The 27261-nt window shown below is 45.4% G+C and overlaps 1 protein-coding gene across 2 annotated transcripts in view; it reads left to right on the top strand.

The window, feature by feature from the left end:
• Positions 1–27261, top strand: part of SUFU (SUFU negative regulator of hedgehog signaling) — a 94137-nt gene that overhangs the window by 54164 nt on the left and 12712 nt on the right. Inside the window, exons 5-10 of one of the 2 annotated variants that reach the window (XM_054163954.1) lie at positions 795–880; positions 2713–2785; positions 7362–7515; positions 9458–9569; positions 21401–21535; positions 22998–23136. In XM_054163954.1, the coding sequence (XP_054019929.1) occupies positions 795–880; positions 2713–2785; positions 7362–7515; positions 9458–9569; positions 21401–21535; positions 22998–23136 (699 nt within the window). Of the gene's footprint in view, positions 1–794; positions 881–2712; positions 2786–7358; positions 7516–9457; positions 9570–21400; positions 21536–22997; positions 23137–27261 lie in introns of both variants that reach the window. The other variant, XM_054163952.1, reaches the window with a different exon arrangement.

The raw sequence follows: 27261 nt of genomic DNA, 5'->3' as shown, positions 1-27261 counted from the left end.
GCTAAAAGAATTTTTCATCCCAAAGAATGAATCCTAGTGCTCAAAGGCACAAGCTAGTGGTTGATAGATCAGGAGGAAACTGCCCTCCTCTATCAGCTGAAGGATGTTTCACCCCTTCATTTGAAGCAGCTGGTCTCAGCTGCTGTGAGAGAGACATCTGGTATAGTTCAGTGTGGCTGCTCCCATCCTGAAATGCCAACACATCCTGCCTTATACGGGAAGGCAGAAGTCTGCAGTTACCTACAGTGACCTACAGAGTGGATTATGCAGTGTGCAAGCAGTTTTACTTATGGTGCCAGGTAAAACATAACCTGCCAGCAAACTGAGTTGGTCAAGTATTTGTAAGCACCAAAGCTCTCCCTTGTGGCAGCAGTTTGCTTGCCTGGTACAGATTATTCTTGCAGTACTGCATTTGCTCCTAGCAATTGGCTGACAGAGCAACATTTAGCATGTGTTCAGACCCTAACCTGTCCTGTCTTGTGTGGACCAGATTGAAAAGTGAGAACAGGCTAGTGGATCTTCAGCAAACCCTAATTTGTCACTAGGCCTTCCTCATAGTTAAGTTCACACATGCAAGATTAAATGTCATATGACCAGGGCACTTAAGTGCAGAGAGAGGGCATGAGGAATGGCAGAATTCCTCTGTTGTCTCAGTCTCCATTTATTCTTACTCATCTCTTTGAAGACCTAGTGCTTCTCTGTATTTGTTTGATCCAGCACCACGTGGTACATTTTCTCTACAGTTGTTGCACGATTCCCATCCAGTTTGGTATCTCTCTTTTCATTTGTTCCAGATTGTTGGAGTTTGTACTGAGGAACTGCACGCAGCTCAGCAGTGGAATGGGCAAGGGATCCTAGAACTGCTTCGAACTGTCCCAGTGTAAGTGCTCATTTAGCCCTTACAGGGGAGCATTCCTTTAGAGAACAGTTCTGTTTACTTTCAGTCTTTACCTTGTTGATGTAACTCATTTGATCCTGTGCTGTAGCAAAAGATGGGAATTCAGTGCAAATCTGTTCTCATGCACAGATGCTTAGATGGCAGATTAATGCATGTGGGAATCCACATGTTCAGGGTGAAACAAAATGAGGTCTTGGAAGCTTAATTTCCTTCCTCTTATGCCTGCAGCATTTTCTCATTGGTTCTGCCTGAGAGAGCTGTGATAACTGTTCCTGGTGACCTTTCTGTGTAGTTTAAAAGGCAAGGGTCTGACTTATATTGTCTAGTAAAGCTTTGGTACTGTCTGAAAGCGAGAAAGTTGCTCTCAAACTCACCTCACTTCTGTAGGGCCAATTTCCAACGGGAGGAGTACTCCTGCAAGCTCATTGTTATTTCTTTGATGGCACAACAAAGATGTCATTGAGTTGAGGAGGAGGAGTTTAAATGTTAAATGATAGGCTGATGCTTTATTTGCTGCAGATTGCAGGTGAACTCTTTTGCCTTGCAGGTATTTTGTTTAACTATTTTTTTTCTCTTCCATTTAGTGGAATTTTCTGCCATGTGATTGTAGCTCAAAAGATTTTCTTTTAATTATGGGGTTTTTTTAAACAAAATGGTTCTGAGTATGTGTTTCTGAGCACATGCTCTCTAGTGTCACAATGGCCTTTATTTGGTTATTTGGAAGAGCCTCTGCTGCCACACCTCTTAAACTTGTGCCTAAAAGGGAAAAGTTCAAGTGCAGATAATTCCTGCAAATGCCCTACAGTGAATTTGCCCAGCTGCAAGCTTTGTTTCTGGGACCTGCAGACAATAAACTCTGCCGGCAGCTCCCTTGGCTCCTCTAAGTCAGTACAGATATAGCACCGCTGTCCTGAGTCTGTTCTCATGTTGGGCTTTGGCTTTTGTGCTGTGGTACAAGCACCTTTCCAAGGATAAAATGAAACCCAAATGTGCTTGATTCGAAGGCAAAGCTGCAAACTACTAAGTCTCTGATGTGGAGTCAGGGTAAAAGTCTCTTGCATCCCAGTGAGGAACTGAAGCAACTCAGACCTCTGCAGTTAGTAAGTAACATCTTCCAAAGTGATGTGAACAGAGTGGGTGAAAAAAAAGGAAGAAAATTTCATGTCAATTCCAAAAGACTTCAGTTTTTACTTCAAATGAAAAACACCACCTAAGGCTGACATCTGCTGTCACTTCTTCACTATCACCCAAGTAAAGTCTCTTGAGTAGTTTATCTTCATGGTAATCTGCTTTCTATCACCTGCTGCATCTTTAGCTATGTAACACAGGTACAAATCAGACCTTAGCTTCACTGGACTTCTTAGTCCCAGTTTGTTAACCTGTAAGATGAAAAGCCAGTTCAGTCTTGCATAAGTAGGTGAGCCCACACAGGGAATAGCCTTTGTCAATCCTGGCTGCTTTGCAAGACTTCATAGAATGGTTGGGATTGGAAGGGATCTTAAAGATCACCCAGTGCCAACCTTCCTGTCATGGGTAGGGAACTTTCCACTAGACTGGTTGCTCAAGGCCTCATTAAACCTGGCCTTGAATACCTTCAGGGGAGGGGGCAAGACACTAGGTAGACAATGGGTAGGTCATGGAGGGCTTTCATTATCTGTTTGGGAAATGCTGTGGGATATATACTCAACATACAGGGGCTTGTTTTAAACTTTGTCCTGTGCTTCCATCCAATACAGGTGCACTGGGAAGGCTCTATGGGGGAGTACTATCTTAAGTGCTTGTTTGGTTCATTATCTTTCTTTCTTTCATTGCAGAGCTGGAGGTCCCTGGTTGATAACAGATATGCGAAGAGGAGAGACAATCTTTGAGATTGATCCACATCTGCAAGTATGTCTTTAGTTTATAGAATGTCCTGTCTTTGGTAGTAGGCAGGGAGAATTGCTTTAATGGTGTAAAACAGTTATACTACTTTCTCTCAACATCCTGTGATCTTCTCAATGTTTGCAGTAATCCTGGGGAAGCTTTAGAGGCTCCCTTTGCCCTCTCAGGGGTGGTACAAGCCCCAAGTGGATGTTAGTTCTAGGAAAAAAGTTAGCAAAGGGAGACCAGGAAAACTCATATAGGATGCAAATTGGTAAGATTTGGACTGCATATTGTAGAAAGGAGAAAGATAGGAGAAGGTAGAACAGCACAGAACAATACAAGATTTAGACGTGATAGATCAGGAGGTTCCTCCTTTGTTTTACATACAAGAATAAAGAGATATAACATGCAGAAAACTCGAAACCAACTAAGTAATATTTTTTCACAGCAAATGTGTCAGTGAAATTCTTTTCTGTAGGACACCACTTGAGGTCAGGTTGTTAGTGTGGTCTGAGAAATAATGGGAAGTCTCACACAGTTATTACTAATCCATGCAGGAAGGTAGATATTAAGCCTTCCTCAGAGTTCAAGTTAATCTGTGAATTTTAAACATCAGGATAGGACCTGTCTGGAGGGGTTACCCTCCTGTGCACTACTGCTGATCTGCATGTTTGGGACACAGTTCTTCATCCCTTCCACAGAGTTACAGTACTGGAGTACCTGGGTACAAATCCAGTGTGGTGCTGACCTTGTTTCAGTGCATCACTGAGTATTTGCCTTTAACAGAGAACTTCTGGCTTAGCCTGACAGGACACACGCATATGTGCACGTTTTGTACAAGCTATTGAGTTTACTCATGGTCTGGCTGTCTGCATCTGATTACCTCAGTTGCCTCACAGCATCTTTTATTTTGCAAACTGAGGAACAAATTCTACTTTTACTGTTTTTTATGGATTTGTTCATCTGAAATAACCCCAGTCTGAGAGAGACAAAAATGTCCCACAAATGTCCTGCAATGTGGGAGCTAATACAACTACAAATCCTGTAAGGTTTTTTTTTTTCAGGCTATTCAAAATGTTGCCCTCTCCCCTCCTGGAGGGTGTTTCTGTTCCCTGCCCACTGGTGATCCCTAATGATAACAACATTTTCTTCAATTTACTGTAAGTGAAAAGTAGCTTGGGTTACTGGAATCTGAGTCAGCCAAGGCAAGTTAAGGCAAATAAAAAAGTACCTCTGCCTCACCAGTGTGTCCTGCCACTGTCTGTGGTCTTTCCGGACTTCCTCACGGTGCAGGCATTCCTGTTTCTGTTCTCTCTTGCCCTTGCAGTAGTGTGGATGTGCCAGGTGTGTGTGTGTATCTGTGCTTCCTTGCTGCTCTGCTGCTGTGGCCCCTGGGGGTTCACAGGGTAAAACTTGCACTGTGGCACTGAGTCCTGCAAAGAGCCTTTGCTGAGCATAGGGAGCTGGTCTGTTCTGGGCTGCATGCAGCCACATCGTGCACCTCCTGCTATAATCAGTGGGGAAAGGATGAAGTGTCATTTTAGTGGTGATGGTACAGGGTGTGTGAGCACTGGAAGGCAGCAGTGGAAGACGGGTGGAGGGGAGGGGGAGGGAACTGGCTTAGAAAACAGACAACTTTCTTGGGAGCAGGAAAGCATGTTGCATACCCAGGAAGCAGGCAGAGCTTGTTTTGAGGCTGCATTGTTTCTTGCTGGAATTGGTTGAGGCCTAAACCCAGCCCTGGCAGCAGCAGCTGTACTTTCTATTCGAAGTTGCTGAGAATGAATCCCAACTAAGATGTCATCCCAGGATGTCAGCAATTAACGCTGTGGCAACACTGACTGTTTTCTGTTCAGCCAAGCTTCCCTGTAGGCCATTCAGATTTCCCTGGCAGCACTGTCAAACAATCTCTGTTGGTCCCAAGCTCTGCACGGATACTCAGTGCTTTGCTTCTGTTTTAGCAGATATCTCAGTAGAGAATAAAGCTGATTTGAATTTCCTGAGTTGTGGTTGCCATTCTGTGGGTCACACTGCAGTGCTCTGGCTTGGTTAAAAAGGGATCAATGACTTATAAGAGCCTCAGAGCATCCCTCCCACATGCTGAGAGGAAAATGGGACAGAAACATCCTTTCTTTGAGGAAGCAAAAAGCTGAACCTTATTTGCCCTGGGCTCCTTCAACCTTCTGCTCAGGCTGCCCTTTTAAGGGAAGAACAATAGCCCCACAGCCTAAGCTGTGCTGGCTAAAGATGGGGTAGAACTGTGCATTGCTCCAGCTAAGAGCCTGCACTAATTAAGAAATTTTGGGGTTTGTTTGGGGTTTTTTTTGCCTTCCACATCACTACTTGCAAACATTACAAAACAGGCATGCAAATTAGACTGCCTTAGGCCATCTAGTTTCCATCAGCCCCCCCTTGATCTCTACAGGATTCCAACAGAGCAACACTTCTTCCCCTGAGGAAGTGCTCTGCAAACCAGCTGAGATGCAGATGATGAGTCCCTTTACTCCTTCCCCAGGCTCTGCACACTGTCTGGAGGCCCAAACTGTGTCTGTGAGTGGGGGCCTTGGCTACAGGGATAGAGAAGCACATCCCACCAGAGCATCTGCTTAATGCAGTCCACAGGACCCTCTGCAGTCCTGAAGGCCCTCTGGGCTCTTCTGCTCCTTAGTCAAGGGCAAATTTGGTGGCTCTCACATGCTTCCCTCACCACTGGAATGAAGAATAACTGTGCTGACAAGTTAAACCTCTCCATGCCATCTGATTTGGGTCCTCACAGGATACTGCAGAGGACTCCCAAAGGAGCCACGTGCTAAATCTCACTTTGAGCATTGTTTGCATATGTAGAATCAGATGTGTTTTTATTTCTTTTTCCAGAACTTCTATTTCTGGGTGAAACATCTAATTTTATGTTTAGGACATAACAAAAGAAAATCCCAGCAGATCCATTGTGTCTCAGATTTTCCCATTATGGTTTCATAGAAGCCAGTTTCTCTTGATGCTAGAGGAAGATCCTGACAAGGAACAGTCATTCAGGGAGAGAGGCAGAAGGAAGACAGTCTCATGAGTGCTTAGATTTGTCAGGACTGCTCTGGCCCTGCCCCAGCCACAGGCTTCTTCCTCCACTCTTGGGCCAAAGAGCCAGATTAGGGAGGTGATATAGCTGAAAAAGAAAGACAAAAAAGAAAAAGGAAAAAAGGAGTCAGCTCAAGGGAAGGGGCAGGAGCGCACAGCAGGGTGGGACTGCAGCCGCTGTGAATTGCATCAGCTTCAACTGCTGCGCAATCACACCCTAAATGCTTGTGCTTATCAAATCCTCCCTGTCCCAAGAACAGGCAATGCCCTTTCTAGGGTGCAGAGTGCACAGCTGGGCAAGGGGAGGGACATGTGGGCTTTAGCCTGGAAACTGCTTCTTAGGGAACAGATTTTGCGAAGCGCCGGGTGCTCCCACGCTCTCTTGACTCCAGTGGCAAGGTCAAACTGGTAGTAATAGCTGCTGCTGTAGTAGAGCTCTGCTGCCATTGTGCTAACACAGCTCATCTCTGCACTTTCCTCAAATCTTCAAAGTTTCTCTCCACCAACAGTGAAACTTTTTACCTGTTCTGAGGTGACCCAGATGAAGTCTTGCTGCTAAGCTCTGCTAGACGTGACAGCCCCTCAAGGGAGGGTAAAAAGACCCTGGCTGATTCCATGCCAGAGGAGAGGCAGCAGCAGTAAGCGAGCCCTGAGTTTGTTCAGCTCAACATTACCCTCTTGTGGGACATAAGTGGAAATTCAAACTAATGCCAGTTCCTCTAGCATGTAGGTGTCCTGTGAAGCTTTGGCTTAAGGCAGTCTTGCTGGCAACAGATGCATATACCCTTGAGAAAATACATGGTGTCTGAGAGCATCCAGCTCCTCGTGATTGATGTGCAACTCCTCCCGAGCCCCGGACGGTGATTATGTGTTTGTAAAGTCCAACTTGCAAGGGAGAGAGTTTGTGTGTTTTGTTGATAGAGTTTTGTGAACAGACCTGTGCCTCTTCACATGTTTGTCCTCTGCTAAACACACCATCACACTGAAAGCAGTAGTTATATGGGCAGTTTGCAAATGATGGACTCTTGTGAATGGTGAGTCTCTCTGTTAGCTCTTCTCATCCTCGAACTTCCTGGTAAGATTGGAAAGAGAACTTAAGTGTAGTTCTTCAGGGATTTGTTATCATTGATTTATGACAGGTAGACTGCCAAGCTGTGCTTCATATAGGACAGTACAATTTAGTGTCATAAATACTTTGAGTCAGTGTGAACCAGAGCTAATGCTGAAAGAAGCAATTGTGCATACCTGAGGCCTTTGACTTCCACCCCTCTTTCCCTATTTTGTGTCTACCAGGGCCACATAGTGAAACAGTGGGGAAGGGGTAGGGGTTCAGACCAACCTCCTGTGGAAGATGTTTATTCCAGTTCAGACCAGCTCCCTGATTTGTCAGTCACTGTTAGCTGATACATCCAAGCTTATAAGCCAGAATGTGGAAACTGACTGCAAAGGGGATTGAGCCAAGGTGGGTTCCAGCCCAGGTTCATGCCACACACAAAAAAATCTTGGGGTTTTGGATCTTTTCAAGCAGGAGAGAGTTGACAAAGGGATTGAGACAGATGGCTCAAACCTGAGTGGAGTAAGTGCCAAATGTGCCTGGGATGACCTCAGCCGGCCCCCAGAGGATGATGAAGACAGCAGGAGCATTTGCATTGGGACCCAGCCGCGGCGACTCTCCGGGAAAGGTAAGAGGTCCTGGGCCTAGTCCCTGTCATGGCTTTTTGACTTGCTTTTTGATGGATCTTGGCAATGGCCTGAGTCATGCAGCATCTTGGGGTTCATAACAAACACCACAGTCACTGGAAGGCTCGGTATGTCTCAAGAGAGCAATATCAGTTTTGATGTGACCTCTCTGAGGAAGGCAGAGGGGAGGAAAAGAGATCTTTGTGTGGTTTTGCCTAAATGTTTCTTTCAGGTTTTAGGCTATTTATATCTAAATCCACAAAGTTAAACTGAGAACTGGGTGAAACCAGGACTGTAAACTGCATGGTGAAGCAACTGCATTTTCCCAGGCTTTTTTTCCTCCTTAATATTGTCACTTCTTCAGTGGCAAATTTGACTGAAGCTGCACGTTGCTGTAGCTGAACTCAAGTGAATCTTGCAAATGCAGAACTCTGGAAAGAACAAAAAAAAGTACAGTGGAGTTCCCCTTTGCAGTGAGCTGCCATCTCAGGGTACAGATGTCACAGTCATTGCATGTGCTTCACATGATGCATGTTACCCTTCACATGGGTGAAGCAACATAAAATTGGAGAGCTTGATGTTTTGTGGAATTGATGGTGGTTTTCACAGTGTTTTATTAAGTCTGTAGTAAATAAATAAATACACAAACATTTTAATATATATAGGGTTCCATGGCCACAACAACCCCATGCAGTGCCACAGGCTGGGGTCAGAGTGGCTGGAGAGCGGCCAGGCAGAAATGGACCTGGGGGTGCTGGTTGATAGTAGGCCAAACATGAGCCAGCAGTGTGCCCAGGTGGCCAAGAAGGCCAATGGCATCCTGGCCTGTATCAGGAACAGTGTGGCCAACAGGAGCAGGGAGGTCATTCTGCCCCTGTACTCAGCACTGGTTAGGCCACACCTTGAGTCCTGTGTGCAGTTCTGGGCCCCTCAGTTTAGGAAAGATGTTGACTTGCTGGAATGTGTCCAGAGAAGGGCAACAAACTGGAGGTGTTTAGGAAGAGACTTGATGGGGTGCTTGGTGCCATGGTTTAGTTGATTAGGTGGTGTTGGATGATAGGTTAGACTCGATGATCTCAAAGGTCTCTTCCAACTGGTTAACTCCTATTCTGAACTGTCCTCAGCTCTGCAAGTGAAAAGCCCAAGACAAGGCTATATCCCTCAAAGGATTTTTAAAACTATTTGGTTTGGTTTTGTGTTTTTTATCTCTACACAATGCCCACATCTATCACACACACACACACAAAACCAGGAAACTTCTAAGAAAGGTAGGAAAGCATCCTATTAAAGTGTTGGGCCATTAGACATTGCAAAACATTGAAGAAAGGTAAAAAGACTGCATCTGAACTGCATCATTCACAGTTTGTTTTCAACTTCTTGAGGCTAAGGTTTGTCCTGCATAAAATGCCTTTCGTTCAGGAATCTTGTTGCAACTTAACAGATTTGCAAAGCCAATTGCAAAAACCTGGGAACTTCCTTACACTCCTTTGGAAATGGAGCAAATTCCTGTTATGCCTAATGGGAAAAGTGACTTCCAGTGCAAAAAGTTGGAAGTGTCAGGAGGGTGTCAGAGTTCTGTGAGAGCTGCAGAAAGAGCAAACGCCTCGTTTATGAAAGGATACAAAGCTACTCAGAATTTTCTTCATCAGGAGGGCTCAGAACCAAAGGTTCCAGCTCTCCTTGCCTAACATCTCACAGCCTATACCAAGAGAGCTCAAGCTGACTTTGTAAAGTGAAACAACTCCTAAGGCGCAGGGAGAGCTGTTAAGAATTCTCCCTTCGCATCTCTTCGTTTCTTTCTGAAGTGGAAGAGTTTAGATGAAACACACCATTGCAACAAACCTTTTGGGGGGGGGGGGGGGAAATGCTGAGATCTCCTTGTGTCTGTGATGTGTCCTTTTGTCTGGGGACTCTAAATCCTGGTAATTTCTTTTTCCTTTGCAGATACGGAGCAAATCAGGGAGACCTTGCGGAGAGGGCTCGAGATTAACAGCAAACCTGTTCTACCTCCAATAAACACACAAAGACAGAACGGGTTGAACCATGATCGAGCACCGTAAGTTTCACAGTGCACACTTGGAGGATGGGAGCCTAAGAGCTCAGCATGGAAAACAAAGTTAAAGTTTGGTTGGAAAAGACTTGGCAAGGGGAGAGGCAAGCCAGCGGCGTACCTGCAAAGTGAGAACACAGAGGGAGAAGAGTTACTCAGTGAGGGTTAATGGGTTAGTACTCAGGCGAGCATGATTTGAGAGGGGTTTTAGACAAACCTTGCTAATGCAGAGTGGCTCTGACTGTGTTCTGTAGGACCTGCTCCTCAGGGTGTGCAGTGTTTGAAAGCAGACTGCACTGAGCCCCATGAAATATTCTGCAACAAACAGTGGTATCACATAGTATCAGTCAGGGTTGGAAGGGACCACAAGGATCATCTAGTTCCAACCCCCCTGCCATGGGCAGGGACACCCCACACTAGATCAGGCTGGCCAGAGCCTCATCCAGCCTGGTCTTACACACCTCCAGGGATGGGGCCTCAACCATCTCCCTGGACAACCCATTCCAGGGCTTCACCACTCTCATGGTGAAGAACTTCCTCCTCACATCCAGTCTGAATCTCCCCACCTCCAGTTTCATTCCATTCCCCCTAGTCCTATCACTACCTGCTATCCTGAGAAGTCCCTCCCCAGCCTTCTTGTAGGCCCCCTTCAGATACTGGAAGGCCACAATAAGGTCACCTTAGAGCTTTCTCTTCTCTAGACTGAGCAGCCCCAACTCCTTCAGTCTGTCCTCATAGGAGAGGTGCTCCAGCCCTCTGATCATCCTCGTGTATGGTATCCAAAGAGCTAAGGTGGCATAGATGAGTATTTTCCTGAGTTGTTCTTTTTTTGCCTGAGCATTTTGTTTTCAAGCTCATAATTACAAGGCCTGTTGGTTAAAACTACCTGCCAATACCACCCTGCTCTCTAATAGCCTACCAGGCGATTGAAGTGGGACTAGGTGAGCCTGTAGATCTCTCCTCATTTGTAATTTCCGACTTCAGTGAATTTGTAGCAAATTACCTGTGGTTTCAAGCCATCTGCAGTATCTGCACTTCCATCTTTTTGGGTTTCTCCCATTTCCCTCTTAGGCTTATTTCAGTTGCTAGTTAAATGTCTTCCCATCAATTTTAATGTTTTCACCTAAATAATACAGAAAGGCATGCATCTTTGCTGCACTCTTTTATCTTGGTATTTCCTTTGGTTTCTTAGTCTCTGAACGTTTGTGCTTTCTTGTTCCAAGAATAAAGATCATGAAATCAACTCTTTCCTGTAGTGCCAGGCAGGGACAGCATCCTGCTCTGTTTCGGTTCCTGTTTGTTTCTTGATTCAAGCATTTCATATGAAAAAAATATTCCTAATATTTGGTCCTTTCTTATTCCATTTTGTGCCTGCCTTCTGATTTGCCTCACTTATGAATATTTCTGAGTTGCCCAATCCTTTGGGGGAAGTATTATGCCAGTTGCTGATGCTGTGGACTAATAAGCCATATGAGGTATTGGTGCTTATTAAAAAAAGATAATCTCAAGTGGCTTTCTTACTGCTTTAAGAACAGTCATACTTTTTCTATATAGTAATTTTATGGAGCCAGCTTCTGACCTGAGTCAGATTTCAAGTAGTACTTCCCTGTCAGAAATTTGGTCCCATTGGACCATCAGTTGGTCCTATGTGCCCCACTGGAAAAAATAAAATTAGCCCATCTGATCTGCACAAATTCCATCCAACCTTGGAAGGCTCAAAAATATTGAGCAGGATTTCTCACAGATGTTTGGCTCCTGCAGGAACCCACATGCCCAGCAAAAACTCTAAAATCACAGTGGTTGGGGATGACCAGAAACATTTGAGGTGTGCATCAGGTCAGGGAGGCAGCTGATGGGTAAGCCTTAAAGCTGGAAGGCTGTTGGTTTTTAGATAAGAGAGTTTTATGTTGTTCAGGATAAGATAAACAGAGATACCCTCAAGACAGAGTGGTGAAAGGTGAAGAGAGGTCCAAGGTGAAGCATACAAATATTTACCTGGGTTTTTAACTGTGCTGAGACAGGGGAAGGCAGGTCAAATTCAGAGCTTCATATGCATTCCAGAGCACTCTTACCTGTAGCAGCTGCACACCCACCCTATCTGAAGCATGAGTGGTAGGAATGGCTGGTTCCCAATGTTTGCCTCCTTGAAGATCAATACATTTCTCCAAGGGCTATGGTTACCCCTATGGGAAACTGATAGCAAGGCTGTTTCTCCATAACAGCAATTCAGGTAAGGAAAGAGAGCTATCAACTGAATTTCTGAACAGTGGTTACTCTAGTGATATTATCAGAGGGATAGAGGAGAACTCCTCAACTTACACCAGCAGTGTCTCCTAATACCTTCTTCCTCCATCTTACTGACTGCTTCAAGAGGAGTTTGGAAAAGATCTTTCTCTGCTTGTGCAGTGACTTCTCCAATTTGTGTGGCAGACACAATGGGACTTGTTCAATGCATTCACTGTAGTGAGAGGGATGGTTTGTGTTTACTCACAACCTATAACTAACTGGTCTTAAATCAGACCTGATGATTCCCCTTCCTGTGACTAAAACTTATCAGTCATGTTTTCCAGCACAGTGTAGAGAAAAGGAAGATCTTATTAGGTCTCAGCCTTTCTTAATACACTGTCTCAGCACGTCTTAGATATTTGAGCAAAGTTGCTCAATGTACTATTAGTACATGAGCCTGAGCTGGAGACTCATCTCCAGCTGCTGCAGAGGGAAGTAACTTAGGAGCTCAGCTTTTGCATGTTACTAATATATCTGCATTCATGTTCCCTACACAGATACCTGCAGTGGCAAAGGCTGAGCAGGCACAAAACCCATTGCAGATAATAGTCGCTTCATAACACAAGCACCTGAGATAAAAGACAGCTCTGCACATAGATCTAGTCCTTCTGGTGCAATCTTCGAGCCTACTAGGGCTAAGAACTCAGTTCTGTTCTTCACTGTATATCTTGTGTAACGAAAGGCAAGCCATTTATCTATTGAGCCTCAGTTCTGAATCTGTAAGGTGAGATTAATAACTAAGTGTCATCTTTTTGAGGCACCACAAGGATAAATATGTTAACGATTACGAGGCGCTGGCTGATGGGAAGCAGGCTTGTGTGTAATCGTATCCTGCACTGTACACATCAAACTCAAGGTTTGTTGCAAAGGTCCTGTGAGTAACTGGAGCATTAGAGGCTCCTTGGGAACCTGACAGAAACACTCTGTTGGGGCATGGCAAATTGTTCCAAGTCTGTCTTCCATAGAAAGCACTGCAGAACCCCAGGCTGTCAAATTTGCACCCAGCTGACATTAGGATGTTAAAATCTGACATGGACTCTCCTGGCTTTGTGCAGAAGAGGACTGTATTGTTTATTTATCATGGATTTGCAGCCACCAACTGCTTTCCTACTAGCTTGCTTTTATCCTAACCCTGCCACCCACACACAATAATCTCTCAGGGTTTAAAGCAGACAACCTGTTCTGCATCCAGCCACATAAAATGGTGTTAGAAACGCTCAAAGTTTCACATGCCTATAAAATGTGGAGGATCCAGGTTCCACATACATTTCCCTGTCTTTGTTTTCCGTTTCCAGTGCTTGTGCAAAAGCCTCACATTGTTTGGCCATAGACAGAGCTTGATTCAGTGTTCTGGCTCCAGCAAAGCACATACTTACATGTTAAGCATGTATTTTACCAGTTGTTCACTGTCCCAGAGTCCTTAGAAAAAAAAATGTTCCTTTGTGACCAAGCTGGTTTCTGTCAAAACCCTGTTGGGCAGCTGTAGTACTTTGATTCATTAGTGTTATTACTGTAGACTGTGTAGCCCTTTTTCTCCTAAGGATATGAATAAAAGCAGTCTTAATGCTTGAAACTGCATCGGACATCTGTTTCCAGAGTGACTGTTAGCTCAGTTCATAGGCAGCCATTAAATCAGTTCATACACATCAAACAAAAGAACATGTAAATTAATCTTTGAAAACATAACTAATCATTTTGACCATAGGTAACATAATACTCTTGATTACGGCTTGGAAAGATGAGGCATATGCGAACGTAGATGTACTTCACAGCGGCACGTTATTTATTTCTTGGGACCCATCAGCTCAGACAGACAGAAAAGGCAGAGCTTCCAGGCTCCTGAACCCTGCAGATTCCCTCTTCTTGGATCTGGTGAGCTGTTACCCGTAGGGAATGTTTAGATGTCAGGCTAAACACCGCTGCTGTTAAGACCTCAGTGAGCTACAAGCTCCAGATGTCAAAGTTCAGTGACACTTGTGGAGTCTTGACTCATTTGCTATTTAATCTCTTGATGTAATAGTTCTGAGGCCAAGTCTTTAATTGTCCCTGACAATTAGCTCTATGCTCTCCTGTGAGGTAGGTGAGTAGCATCTCCACTTTACAGATGAGGACAGAGGAGTTAATTTCCCACAGTTGCAGTGAGAGCCAGGGTTGAGATAGGGAAATTTTTTACCTTTTCCACCTCTCAAGGGTCCCCTTGATCATGCAGTGTTGCTGAAAGTGGTGTTTTCCTGCCCTGTGGCTGACTCAGACCATTCTCCTGCTCCTGTAAGCTGAGGTGTGGAGTAGAAACCTAGAGGTAGCACGCTGCATTACTGGACATGTTGAGGCTACAATTATCAGTAATTGCTACATTTCATTGTGCTGGGACTCAAGTAATGTCTGTGCACAATGCCCAGTGTCTGAAGGTGAGGCTTGAGTGGTGGAAAAAGGTTGCCTAAGGCTGTATTACTTTTGCTATTTTTCCCTCTCCCCCTTCTCAAGAAGGATAAAGAGGTGTGGTTTAACATGCCTGATTGCCACATTTGTGTCTGGGATTTCCCAGCTAACTGTGTGTGCCCTGGCCCTGTCATGCGCTGTGGTTATTTGTCTAGGGTCCCACAGTGGATGATGCCCCAGAGACCTCAAATTCCATCTGAATTCCATTTCCAGGCCGAAAGACAGGTTGAGTCTAGGGAAACCTGAACATATGGTAGCTTTGTGCCCGTGTTCCAGCCAGCTCTGAACATTTTTCAGCTGTGCAGAGAAATGAAGGCAAGTTCCTGGCAAATAGCAGAGAACAGCCCTCTGGCAGAAGAGGATGGCAGGACTGTCCTGGCTGTGACCTTCTGGTACACTGCACCCTGAGTATCTCAGGTTGTTGCTTTTCTGTTGTGGGAAAAGGGAGGAGTTGTGTGACTCCAAAAGTCCTCCCAGGATAACCCCAGACCATCACATGGTGCACTTGGTTTTGAGCATGTGAGTAACAGTGGCACCACTTGTGGGACTGGAGTCCATTGCCCGTGTAGTTCTGCTAACTTAGTAAATAGGGTATGCTGATTTCTCCTTTCAGTTAGTAGCATTGGGTTAATGCACATTAACAAGCTCCATCTGAGCAGCATTTCTGAGGAAGCTCTGGTGGCAATATCAAGATAGAGAATTTGCTTTCAGTCCTGCACTTCGCTTCTCCCAGTTGCGCTGGGCTTTGACTGCTGCTTTACTTGGGCAGAGGGGAGCTGTTGCCTGTGTCGCTGGTTTCCTGTCTTCAATTCCTGAAGGCAAACTTTTACATAAAGAGGAGCATTTCAGCATTCTCTGTCTAGTTCTGGCTAGACTTTCTGATTCTGCAACCACTAAGCAGTAAGTTTCCAATCCAGTCCTGCTTATTTAGGCATGTTCTCTCATCAAGACGCCATTCAGTGGTGTCTTGCTTGAGTAAGGAATGCTGAATGGGAGGAGGCAATATATTTTAGGGAGTGTCTCTCAGCAAGAGACTGAGTGCTGGGTGACAAGCCTGCAAACTAGAAAAGCAAATGTCTGGAAAACCAGTGTCAGTAGACATGAGGAGCAGTCACCCTGCTAATAATTTGCACTTCTGCACGGCTTTCGCCATCTAAAAATCCCAAAGTGCTCTGCAAACATTGACTTAATCCTTGCAACACCCCTGTGTGGAAAAATATCTCAGTTTTACAGACAGGGAACCTGAAGCATAAAACATTTGACTTTGCCCATGAATCTGCAGAGTGCCAGGATCTCTCAATCCCTGTTCAGATGCAGGTCTGGAACAGTCTGGCCCCTGCAAGCACTGACAGTAGTTATTATGCAGCTTTCTAAAGGAATACGAGTGGCAAGAAGATTGTTGCTACTGGCATTGTCCTCAGAGCCCTGCCGTGCCAGGAAATACACACAGGACATCTTCACTGTCCAGTTTAACCAGGATTGATCACAGAATGATAGGGGTTGATAGGGACCTCGAAAGATCACCTAGTTCAACCCTCCTGCCAGAGCAGGTTCAGCTAGAGCAGGTTGCCCAGAACAGCATCCAGGCAGGTTTTGAATGACTTCATGGATGGAGACTCCACCACCTCTCTGGGCAGCCTGCTCCAGTACTCTACTACCCTCAAAGTAAAGGAGTTTAGATATTCAAGTTTGTGCCCATGACCTCTTGTCCTGCCACTGGGCACTGAAGAAAGACTGGTCCCATCCTCCTGACACCCACCCTTCAAGTGTTAAGCATTGATAAGATTCCCCCTCAGTTTTCTTTTCTCTAGGTTAAAAAGCCCCAAGTCCCTCAGCCTTTCTTCATAAGAGAGATGTTCCAGTCCCCTCTCAAGCAGTTCCCTGCCCTTCTTGATCCAGGAAGCCCAGAACTGGACACAATACTCCAGATGAGGCTTTACCGGGGCAGAACAGAGCAGAGGATAACTTCCCTCAGCCTGGCTGCCATACTCTTCTTGATGCACCGCAGGATGCCATTGGCATTTCTGGCTGAAAGGGCACATTGTTAGCTCATAGTCATCCTGTTGTCCACCAGGACTCTCAAGTCTTTTTCCACAGAGCTGCTTTCCAGCAGGTCAGCCCCTAAGCTGTACTGATACCAGGGGTTATTCCTCGCTAGGGGCAGTACCATACACTTGCCCTTGTTGAATTTCTTAAGGTTACTTTCTGCCCAACTTTCCAGCCTGTCCAGATCATGCTGGATGGCAGCACAGCCTTCTGGTGTGTCAGCCACCCCTCCCAGTTTTGTGTCATCAGCAGACCTGCTGAGGGTACACTCTGTTCCTTCATTTGGGTTGTTGAAGAATATATTGAACGGGATTGGACCCAATACTGACCCATGTCTGTTAGGCACTTCCAACACCTCTGCCACTGCCCATAGCCCTCTGAGCTCTGTCTTTCAGCCAGCTGATGATGAGCACCCAGGTCTGGGCACTCCAACTAACCTTGTCTCAGTGAGACCACAGCAGGAGCTGTGTAACCGTGTCCTCCTTGTTTCTGCACACACATCTGTGACATGTGCTGTAACTCTGTGTGCCAAGATGCTCAGGGCTCTTTCCCACAACTGCTCCTTTGCCCTTCAGGGGAAACTGTGGGAAAGACACTGGAAGATTGCCCATACTTAAGTGATCTTTGACCTTATCTTCATTAGGGAGTGAGGACGTTTGAAATAGCCACAGTTGGGAAGGGAAGAAAGGAGGAGGAGAAAAAGAGGTGGTCCAACTTTTCTCTGCTGGCTGTGTAAGCTTGCATTCATGGTTTGCTTTGGCTGAGTCAGAGTGCTGGATTTGGTACCGAGCATGCAAGGAGCAGTAACTGTAACTCAGGTTAGTGATGCAGTGGGCACCCACTCCTACAGAGAGCCCCTGATCTGGCCAGCTTCCAACAGAAGGTCCTTTGTGGGGTTTGTGCCAGGGAGGATAACTTCAAAATGCAATGAAATCGTGCTCCATGTCAGCAGCAGAGCTTGGAAGGGAACTGAGGCCTCCTTCTGTGACAGATCCGCGAGATCAAACGCTCTGATCATAAAGCAAAACGCAAATGCAGAAAACAAATAAACCTTTCCTAATCCCATCAACCTGGTTATTCTTGAATCCCATAAAACAACTGCCAGTGGGGTTGCTTGAGAAGAGGTTGCTATAAACATGACTTGTAAGGAGGGGACATCCAAACTTTGTGCAACCCAGTGATTGCATTGGCGATTTTCCAGGATCCCCACAGGCTGCTGATAATTGGCATAAAATTAAGCAGGTTGCAGCCACCCTCATCTTTAATACAAAGAGAGGGCCTCCAGGAGACTACAGGTTCCAGCGTGTGGTTGCTCACATCAAGGAGCACAGCACGCTGGGACATGTAGTCTCCTCCAGTCCTTTCTCCCTGTTGACAGAGGTCTGGAGAAGCCACATTGGACATCTTTGCATATGGTTTTGGTTAAGTTCAGAGACTGTTAATCAGCATTCACAAGATTTAAAAATAAAAATACCTAAGAAATATAATTTCCTCCCTCTCTTTTCTGCCCAGAAGCAGACTGCTGGTGGAAACTGAAGCTGGAAAAAAATAGTTGAAAGTCAGCTAAAGTCACCTTGGTAACAGCAGCAATACACTTGCCCAGAACAGGAGACATCAAACCCAACTACAAACAGCTTTAAAGAAACAAAAAGAATGTAATCATCTAAAGAATTAATCTGACAACTGCCCACGTTTACACCTCCCACAAGCTCCCAATCAGAGGGAAATGTGCTTTAATCTCCTCCAACTCCCTCCAGTTTCACAAAACACGAGATGTACAGCCCTTAAACTGGGGCATTTCCGGCATGCTGCTTCCATTTAAATCTACTGCCTTTCCTAATGCAGCAGTCCTGGCGTTTGCAGACTTGTTTTTTCTGGACACTGAGAAACATGAAATTTTTTGTGTGGGTTGGATGAAGTATTAAATCTGGAATAGACAAAGTTTGCAGCATTTTACGTGATAGTCAGCTCGATCTTAGTCATAACAAGTAAAACTCCACCGGTTTTTGCTGCTGATTTATTTGGTGTGATGGGGTGGAGGAAGCAAAGGCTTACGGGTAGCTAACAGTTGTAAAACCAAGGGTGGCAGAGTTAGAAAGCAAACTACTTCTGGATTTTCCTCTGAGGCTTAAAACTGCAAGCCGTTGATGACAATGTATGTTACGACATGAACTGGGTATTAATAACAACTTAAAAGTCCTGCTGACCCTTCGCTTGGGCCATCACCCTTTGGAAGGGTCAGCACAAAGGATTTCCATACCTAGAGAGAGAATTGGGATGGCTCTTGCTAAGTCCCTGTGTCATGTGATGTGTTCTGAAAGTAGTGGCACTGTGGCATCTTGATGTGTCCACAGCACAGAACTCTCATTTTGAAAGATACGGCTTAGATAGAAAGAGAAGGGTATTTGGCCTCTGCTATTGGAGCTAACTTTAGAAAGCTGAAGTTGTGTGAGCTCCACTAAAGTGAAACAAGGAACACAGAGACTGTGACTGTTTGGGAGAAGTGTTGTGGAAAGAATTAATAATTTCATGTCATTCAATGCATTAACTACCATTTTGCTTCCCTCCTTCACCTTTTTGACAGAAGGGCTGGTTACTTATTAAGGTGAAGTCATAATTATTGACAGCCTTAAAGTCATGACAGTCCCATTTGATAGTTATACATTAGTCAACATCTTCTCCTGAGCATGTAATGACAAACAGCATTTGCTGGTTTTAATAAGACTTAGAGAGCTTTACCCCTTGCCTCCAGAATATTGTCGTCATTGCTATTATTGCATTAACAACCGGAGGCTGCTTTCCCTCTGGACTGTGGCCCCATTGTGTTAGCAGCTGTACTGGCTAGCATGGTGGAAACCTAAAAACCCAACTTCAGCTTGGGGGATTTGGAGCCCAGGGCCGTGGGGATCTGTCCTGTGGCTGTCTGTGCTTATGAAGCATGAACCTACAGCAGCGATTGCCTGGGAGGCTGTGCTACAGGATGTGCCCAGCGCACTTAGGCAGTCCAGGTGAGAAGGGCACAGTCTCTTGTCTGTAGCAATAGCACTTCTGTAAAACTCCTGATCTGCTCCAGGGTGGGTAAGCACTGGAACCGCATTTAAGGAGTGCAAGCTTACGGTCTGTTTGAAAATCGGCACTGCTAATGCCTGACCCTTTTGGTAGGGATTGATAAATGAATGATTGGAAGCGGTAGACCACAGGCTGACTTTCCCACAGCTCACTGTGTATATAAGATCTGATAAGGAAGTTGAGGCAAAACTTAGCTTAAGGTCAACTGATCATTAATCAACTGTAACTGCACTTCTCAGGTAATCAGCCTGCAAAATGCTGGCCCACTCCACTCTTTGAAGACCTTGCCTACAAAGAGCTGTAAAATGTTTGCTGAAGTAGATTAAACACAGCTTTAAGTGCCACCTATAGACTACAAAGCATGTTGTGTCTTTGCCTCAGGGTTAACCCACCAGACTGACACTCTGCTGACTGTCAGTCCATCAGCCCACCCTGTGCTGTATCCTGACCTACTGTGTCCTTGCTGGGTCCATTATTGCATTTGTGTGTTACCAAGGCAGAACATGGGATGTGTTTTACCTTGCAGCAAGCTGAGCTGCTCTATTTTTTTTTCCTTACATGTCTCTGACCTGGCCTTACAAAGTATTTGCAGGAAGGTACTGTGAGATACTAGAGTTCAGCTTATATCCTCACTTCAGAGTAGTCAGATCAACAGCCTGGATGAAAGGCTCACCTGGGACTAGGTGACCTGGTGGAAGCAATAAGCTAATCTGCTTTGGAAGCCACACAGAACTCTATTACTGTGTGTGTGGTGGATAGGAGTAATTTGGGGAGAGCATCCAAATGTAAAATCAAGTGGATGTGTGATCTAAGTCAGCTTGTGAGGGTCAAGTTGTTGCTTTACAATCATTTCCAGATGCATGTTATAGGGAGCTCCCCTTGGGTGGAGAAAGGATCCAGGCTTGTTTTAACAGTGTTCCCAAATGGAGCCACAACCTGATAGCCTTGTTTGGCTTTTGGTCTGTCTGGCACGATGGAACCAGATTTGAACACGGCATCTCCTGCCATCTCCTGCTTTCCCTCTCCTCTTCCTCTGGTCATTCTGTACTATGGAAACTATCTTGACACAAAGTCTTACCTCCATTGAGTTCACATGGAATACCAGGTGTCAAAAATGCGAATCACGTATCAGACACATCACATCAGCCTGTCATCTGCAGAAACTGTAACCCCCATGTCCTTCAGTCCTTGTTCTGACTACCAAGGAAAGGGCAACGCTGATGCTCTTTGAACATATAAAGTGTTTATGGTCAAGTGTTTTGAGATATTCCTGTTTGGTTATCTGAAGGATTCTGTCTGACGAAGTTCCTAATCATGTAACAGCGTAACCTTTAGTCATAGCTTCACAATATGCTGGTCTTGCAGAAATGAGTGAATAAGGAAGCAAAGCAACATTGTCATAAAGCAGCCCCACTTACAAGGGAAAAACATCTGCAGAAGTCCTACTCATCACGTGCAGAGTCCACTTTTTGGCTGTTGCACTTGATGCTGGTGGAAGCAGAGGGTTCTCGGTTGAATTGCACAAAGAAATTATTTGGAGACAATTGTAGGGATGCCTCAGATCTCAAAGATACTCAGGCAAGGGCACAAGGGACAGAACAATCTTTTCCTGCAGGCCACTTCCTTAAAAATCCTGAAGATAAAGCAAAAGCAGGAGGGAAGGGCACACCTAGTAATTATTTGAAGCCAATTTTTTTAGTGGGTTTGGGGGAGTGTAGTTTTGCTCCAGTTCTTTCCAGAAATTTAATTTTCCCTATGCTGGCAAGGGATGCACCATATGTGTGCACCAGTTCAGATCCTGGGTCATCAAATCAAGGTGAAGAGCTGCATGCTGAGGTTGGTAATCTGAGGGAGGCCGTGGCTCTGTAAGGGTGATGAAAAGTCAGCTGAGCCTTTACAACAGTTTGCTCCTGTGTCCCTCAGTATTCACACAAGCGCTCTGAGACACAGCACACAGCACTAGGGTCCTAAATGTGTGCATTTTGTCCCTTCTCTAGAAGCCGTAAGGACAGTTTGGAAAGCGAGAGCTCAGCCACTATCATTCCTCACGAGCTAATCCGCACAAGGCAGCTGGAGAGCGTACACCTGAAGTTTAACCAGGAGTCCGGAGCACTCATTCCCCTCTGTCTAAGGTGAGTGAAGCCCTCCTCCTCCTCCTTAGCTTGTGCTGACATGCTGCTTTTGCCTTGTGGCATTGTTTCACCATACAGACATGCATGCGATGGGTCTTTAAAGGCCAGAGCTGAGCTATTTTGCCAAAACATATTAGAAGCAGATGATTCTTTGCATGTGTGTTCATCATGGTGAGATTGTTTCCCATTCGGTTTATGTCCTCCAGTGTATTTTGAGTGCTGAAATAGGACAGGGTTAGTATAGGGGGTTTTTTATTAGTCTAATGCTGGCAACTCTATGACAGAGAAGGGATGTTTTACTGTGTTCTGTCAAAGAAAACTCCTCAGTTGTTAATTCTGGCTTATGGACTCAGACATAAGTGGTTGTGCAAAGCCTGCCTGCAGCTTATGCATGCAAGTGTGGTTTTTTAGAGACAATATGTCACTTGCATGATTGAAGGAATGAAACATTGTGTGCATACTCTACACGTTGTCTTTTGAAGGTTGAGGCTTGGCATACCACTGTAAGTGACTTTTCTAGGTTTCCCCAATGTCAGTCAGCACTACTTTTAAAAACTCCTGTAGCAAATGTAGTCCTTAACATAAAGATGAACTGTGGGTAGACACAAATGATTGCAGGTGATTGAGTTACTTTGGATTAATGAGTTAGGTGTCTGTAGTATCGGAGTTACCAGTAACAAGTGTGCACTTGCCTGTGCCTGTTGAGATTCCAGTGGGATAGTTATCAGGAACATACTTCATTTTACATCACAAGTGTGTGAACAGTCTGTCCTAATCAGTTAGCTCAGCTCAGATGACCAGCAGTAACTCATCAAGCAACTGTAGGGCCGTTAAGTGCTATATGCCTCACCTGAAGCTTTCCCCCTTGCGTGTTGTAAGCCATGCATGCCCGTCACATGTGCTCTGAGCCTGCATGCCAGAGCTGTGGTTTTCCCTGTGGAAAGCATCAAATGAAAAAAGGGAAGCAATACCATAGATGGTCAGGTATGTACATTTCCTAGACATTTGCTGAAGTGTTATACAGGGTACCAGGGTATTGAATTGCCAGGTATTGTCACAATATGCAAGGGAGTCTGCTTATAAATGCATCTTCAAGTTACCATGTGATGTGGCATCTGGGTTCTCTTCTGCAGTTTTCATTTGGTAAAAGACTGTCAGTGCCCTGTCCTTATGTACATCAACACCTCATCATGGGGATAGGCATGCAGTGGGATTTAGATGTATTTTAGTTCTGTAACAAGGATTAAGTGGGGGGAGATGAGGGCAGAAACTCCCTGACTCAGAATGAGGCTCGTGACCTGTTTTGTGGAGCAAATAATTGATATAGTCTTGAAATTTTAATAGTTGCTGCCTTCAAAACTGTTTCCTGTGCTGGTGGGAGAAGCTGTAGTGAGATGTCTGTGTGATTCTGTGGCACGCTGCTCACACCTCTCAGTTCACACCCGTGTGTTTCGTTCCCCAGGGGAAGGCTCTTACACGGACGGCACTTTACGTATAAAAGTATTACAGGGGACACAGCAATCACGTTTGTATCAACAGGAGTAGAAGGAGCCTTTGCTACAGAAGAGCACCCCTATGCAGCACATGGACCCTGGTTACAAGTGAGAGAATCTCTTTCCTTTTTCTCCCCCTTCCTCCTTTACTGTGTCCTAAAAATGATCCTGTTAAGGGCTTATGTGGCTTGAAAGTCTAACAGGCCTGTGTTTGCTGCTGCAGTCTCTCTCGTAGCTCTTGTGTAATATTTTCAGTAATTATGGACTCAAAATAATGTTGAACTGTTGCTATTTATATTAATGGAACTCAATTTGATAAGCAGTGGTTGGAAAGTTCCAAATCATCTGTGAATGCAGTAGTGTCCATTTCCTGGAGTCAGCAAACGCTTTATAGGCTGTATTTACTCTTGATTCCTTCCAGAAAGGAATCTGGGGAGGCAGGGTGCAATGACCTAAACAAGCACGAAGCCAGGGCAGAAGAGCTAGAAGGCTGTGGGCCTGTGGTCCTACAGAGCCAAGATCTCAATTTGACATCATCCCCAACAAGACAGCCACACAAGAAAGCACTGCTTCTTTCAGCTTTAGCTCTTTCCTATTGATTCTTTGACAAAAGCTCGTGGATGCTTCGAGCGCCCACACGTTTTCCGTGCCCAGATTTTTTCCGTAGCACAGATTTTCCTTGGAACTCCCCATCTGGTTGGTGTTGAGGGTCAGCCCCATGGAGCAGTGATGCACTAATTATATGATGGCATAGCACTATTCCAGCATTGAGTTTCTTCATGATTATGAGAACTGCAAAAATAAATAAGCTTTGTGGAGTGTATTTATGCAGAACGGCCCAGCTTTGAGGCACCATATTCATGCTGTAGGTCTCTGCCTTCACTGCTACCGTGGCATTCCTGCCTCCCCTTCTGTTCCCAAGGCAGGGGTTTGGTTTAGTATTGCAGTTAACCTTCCAGTGACTTGTTTTCAAGGCATTCCACTGCCCGTGTTCATATGTCTGGAGGACATCATACCTTGAAATCTGTGCAACTTCTAAAGGAGCTGATCTTGGCTGGAATCATCCCGTGTGCAGGGATTTTCAAAGAGCTTGCGTGCTTTGATTGTACTGACTCAAAAGTGCAACGCTCCTGTAATGATTAACAGCAAAGGGTCAGGTTTAAGGGTGGGTCATTTGCTGTTGGTTCCTGTGCTTGCCAACACATGATACACAGGATCTTGTGACTGTGTTAACTCCAAACAGGAGAATATTTGTTTGCATCTACATCACATCTCGAAATGTATTGATGTGTGGAGTAGTCAGGTAACCTCTGCACAGTTAAGAATGGCAATAATTAGGTCACCATTCAGACATGTAACTGCTGTTAACCCTTACAAGCTGATTGCTTCCATGCCTGTTACTTTGGTGTGGAAAATGATGACAGATTTTGGAGTAGTTGGGGGGGAAACATGGAGAATTGCTGGCTTCTTAGTGCTAGCAAGCTCCCTCACTTGTCTCCTACACAAGGTCAGTGTATTGGATCTTCTTGTTTGATGTGACCGTCTCTGCTGCTGGCTCTGACCTGTCTTGTGATGATAATGAAGGAGGACAGACTGACTGGCTGGGGAAGGGAGGCTAAAAGCAGCCAGAGACAACAGGAGGAGCACCCTCCCAGTTGTGAGAGATACATATGGGAGTGTCTGAGGCGCGTGGCTTAATATGCAATGAGAGGCTTGATCTGTGCTCAGCAATCCCTTGTGGTGCTGGGAGCAGAGGAGGGAGGTTCATGTGCCTTTGCTTCAGAAGTAAGTGTGGTGCATAAAATTTCCAAGGAGGCAAGCTGCATTTGCTTTAGTCCCTTGCAGTTTGGGCTGGCAAAGCTTTCACAACAAGGCCTGGCGGGGGATTTTCCTCCTGCCTCATGTGGGACCCCTGGCACAGTGATGAGGTCCAAGGGGTTGGAAGCTGAAAGCAGATCACTGCAATGCAGGGGCTTGTTGTAAAGACAGGTAAATGGAGGAACCACAAGGATAGCAAACACCTTCTCCTATGGACTTTTTCCATGTCTTGGGGGACAAATAAGATCTTGAAAAATCCTGACCTTGACTCTGTAGGAGCTAGAGTCTGACTTCTCTTGAGCCTGAGTTTTGGTGCAGTGAAAGCCCAAATCTGCAAACTAAACACAGTACCTCCTGTTTACATCTCATGAGCTGGAGTGGAGCGTGTCCAAGGTGGGCCAGGCCAGAGAGCTGCTGCACAGACTATCAGCCCCCACTGCCCAGGCTGAGCAATGAGCTGAGAGTCGCTGGGCTGCAGTGGAGGGTTGGCAGATGACAGGAGTTTGGCAGGTCCCAGCATCATTCCAGACAGGTGTCCATATCACCAGCACAGCTGGTACTCGGCTGCAGCCCTTTTAGCAGTCTCAGCAGAAAAGGCAAGAAGTCATCAGACCATGGACATTGTGTACCCCATTTCTGTCAACAGTCATTCCCTGTCACGTGTCAGGCATGTTAGCAGGGAAAGCCTGTCCTGCTGTTGCCCATGCTCTGAGGATGATTAGATTATTTCATTCTCCAGAGCTGTCAAATTGGCACCTTTCCCAAGTACTTGGAATTTTTAATTTTTTTTTTTTTCCATTTAAGTAACATTTAATTAGTTCTAAAAGCTAAATTCTATTAAAGGTCTAAGCATGTCAGGCTGGTTTATTTCTGAACTTCTTCCACTGTGTCATGTATTGTTGAATAAGGAAATTGCTTTGACTCAGAAATGTACAAACATATTCAAGAAGTCCTCCTTGTTAACACTAGGCTCCTGTTTATATGCTAGTTACTGTGGCAAAGTCTCTGATGTGTAACACTTGCATTAACATTACACATGATCAAAGGCTTCCGTGATTCTTTCTTCCATTCCCCCTTCCCCCAGTGCTGCGACAGCAGAGCCCCCACACCTTCTCCTCAGCAGCTCTCCTCTCCTTTCCGAAGAGCAGACACTCCAGAGGCACAGAGAAAGGCTGTGCAGAAGGTGTCTGGACCCATGTTGGAGGGTTCACAATGCTGATCATGCAGGCAGACTCTGACATTAACTGCCCCACAGTGACATTTGTATTCGTGGTGGAGCTTCTTGGTCCAACACCTGAGCTGTGCCAAGCATTCAATTAATCACAGATCACCTTGTTTGCCTCTCAAACCTACCCAAAGCAAGGCGAGGCTGTGCTGTGTTCTCCCTCCCTCCTTTATTTTCCAGCAGATGATATAGACACTCTGTTGAAATGTTACTGATCAAGCCCATCCCAATAAAGTTGCCTGAGCCTTTAATACATATTAATATTATCCTGGGGTAGTTTGTGTCAAAGCCTGTCAGCATGCATCATCCTTTGGGAATTACCATCATTAAGTCTCCAGTGATGGGAGTCAGGACATGCTTCTGCAAAGCTCCCCTGCTTTTATGTGGAGCTCTCTGCCCGTCTAGCACAAAGCAGACTGCTCTTCCCTCCTACCTTGCTCACCTGTGCTGCTTACTCTCCCCAGAGGGGAGAAGGAGGTTTGTTTAACACCACCTTTAGATAATTTCTGCTCCTGCTGCTTTAGGCAGTCATTGTTCTAGGGAAGAAGATGACACTCAAGTCTTTGATCATGAGCAATGTATATGTTACGCATCAGATACTGCTGCAGACTCTGGCACACGAGCCAATACAGTGCAGTAAAAACAAACCTATGCTTAAAGAGTCCTCAATAACTGCAAAATGGTGCACACATTTTAGGAAACCCCTCTGCACTGTGCTACAGCCTTGCCCCCTTGTCCCCCGTGCATTTCTATACGGCAGCGAACTGAAGGATCATTCACATGTTTTACAAAGCATGTCTGCCTCATTCAGCGCACAAAGACGTGGCATGTGTGAGGGATGAATCAGGAGTGTGGAGTAAGACAGTCTCTTGCTTATAGAGCTTCCACATAGTTCACTGGGCAAAATCAGGAGGCGTGTAGTGAATGAGGCACGTAATTGCAGAGAAAACACAAGTCTTACAGTCAAGCCTGTTAAATGTTGCCCTGTAGAATTGGATCCTGTTTCTGCCTTTGTTGCTCTGCTCTTTCTCAGTGCTGTTCCAGAGTCTTAGGCTAAAATGTTCTTGCCTGGCAACTGAGTTTGTGTTCTTGTTTTCTGGATGCTCTGCTCAGGACCAGAGGTATGATTTGTATTCCCAGCGGCAGGAGGAGGCCAGGAGGAATTCCTTAGCAGATACCCCCCTGTGCAC

This window comes from Dryobates pubescens, chromosome 8, assembly GCF_014839835.1.
Source record: "Dryobates pubescens isolate bDryPub1 chromosome 8, bDryPub1.pri, whole genome shotgun sequence".
NCBI lineage: Eukaryota > Metazoa > Chordata > Aves > Piciformes > Picidae > Dryobates > Dryobates pubescens.
Note: the sequence above shows the minus strand (reverse complement) of the source record. Positions and strands in the feature narration are given on the sequence as shown.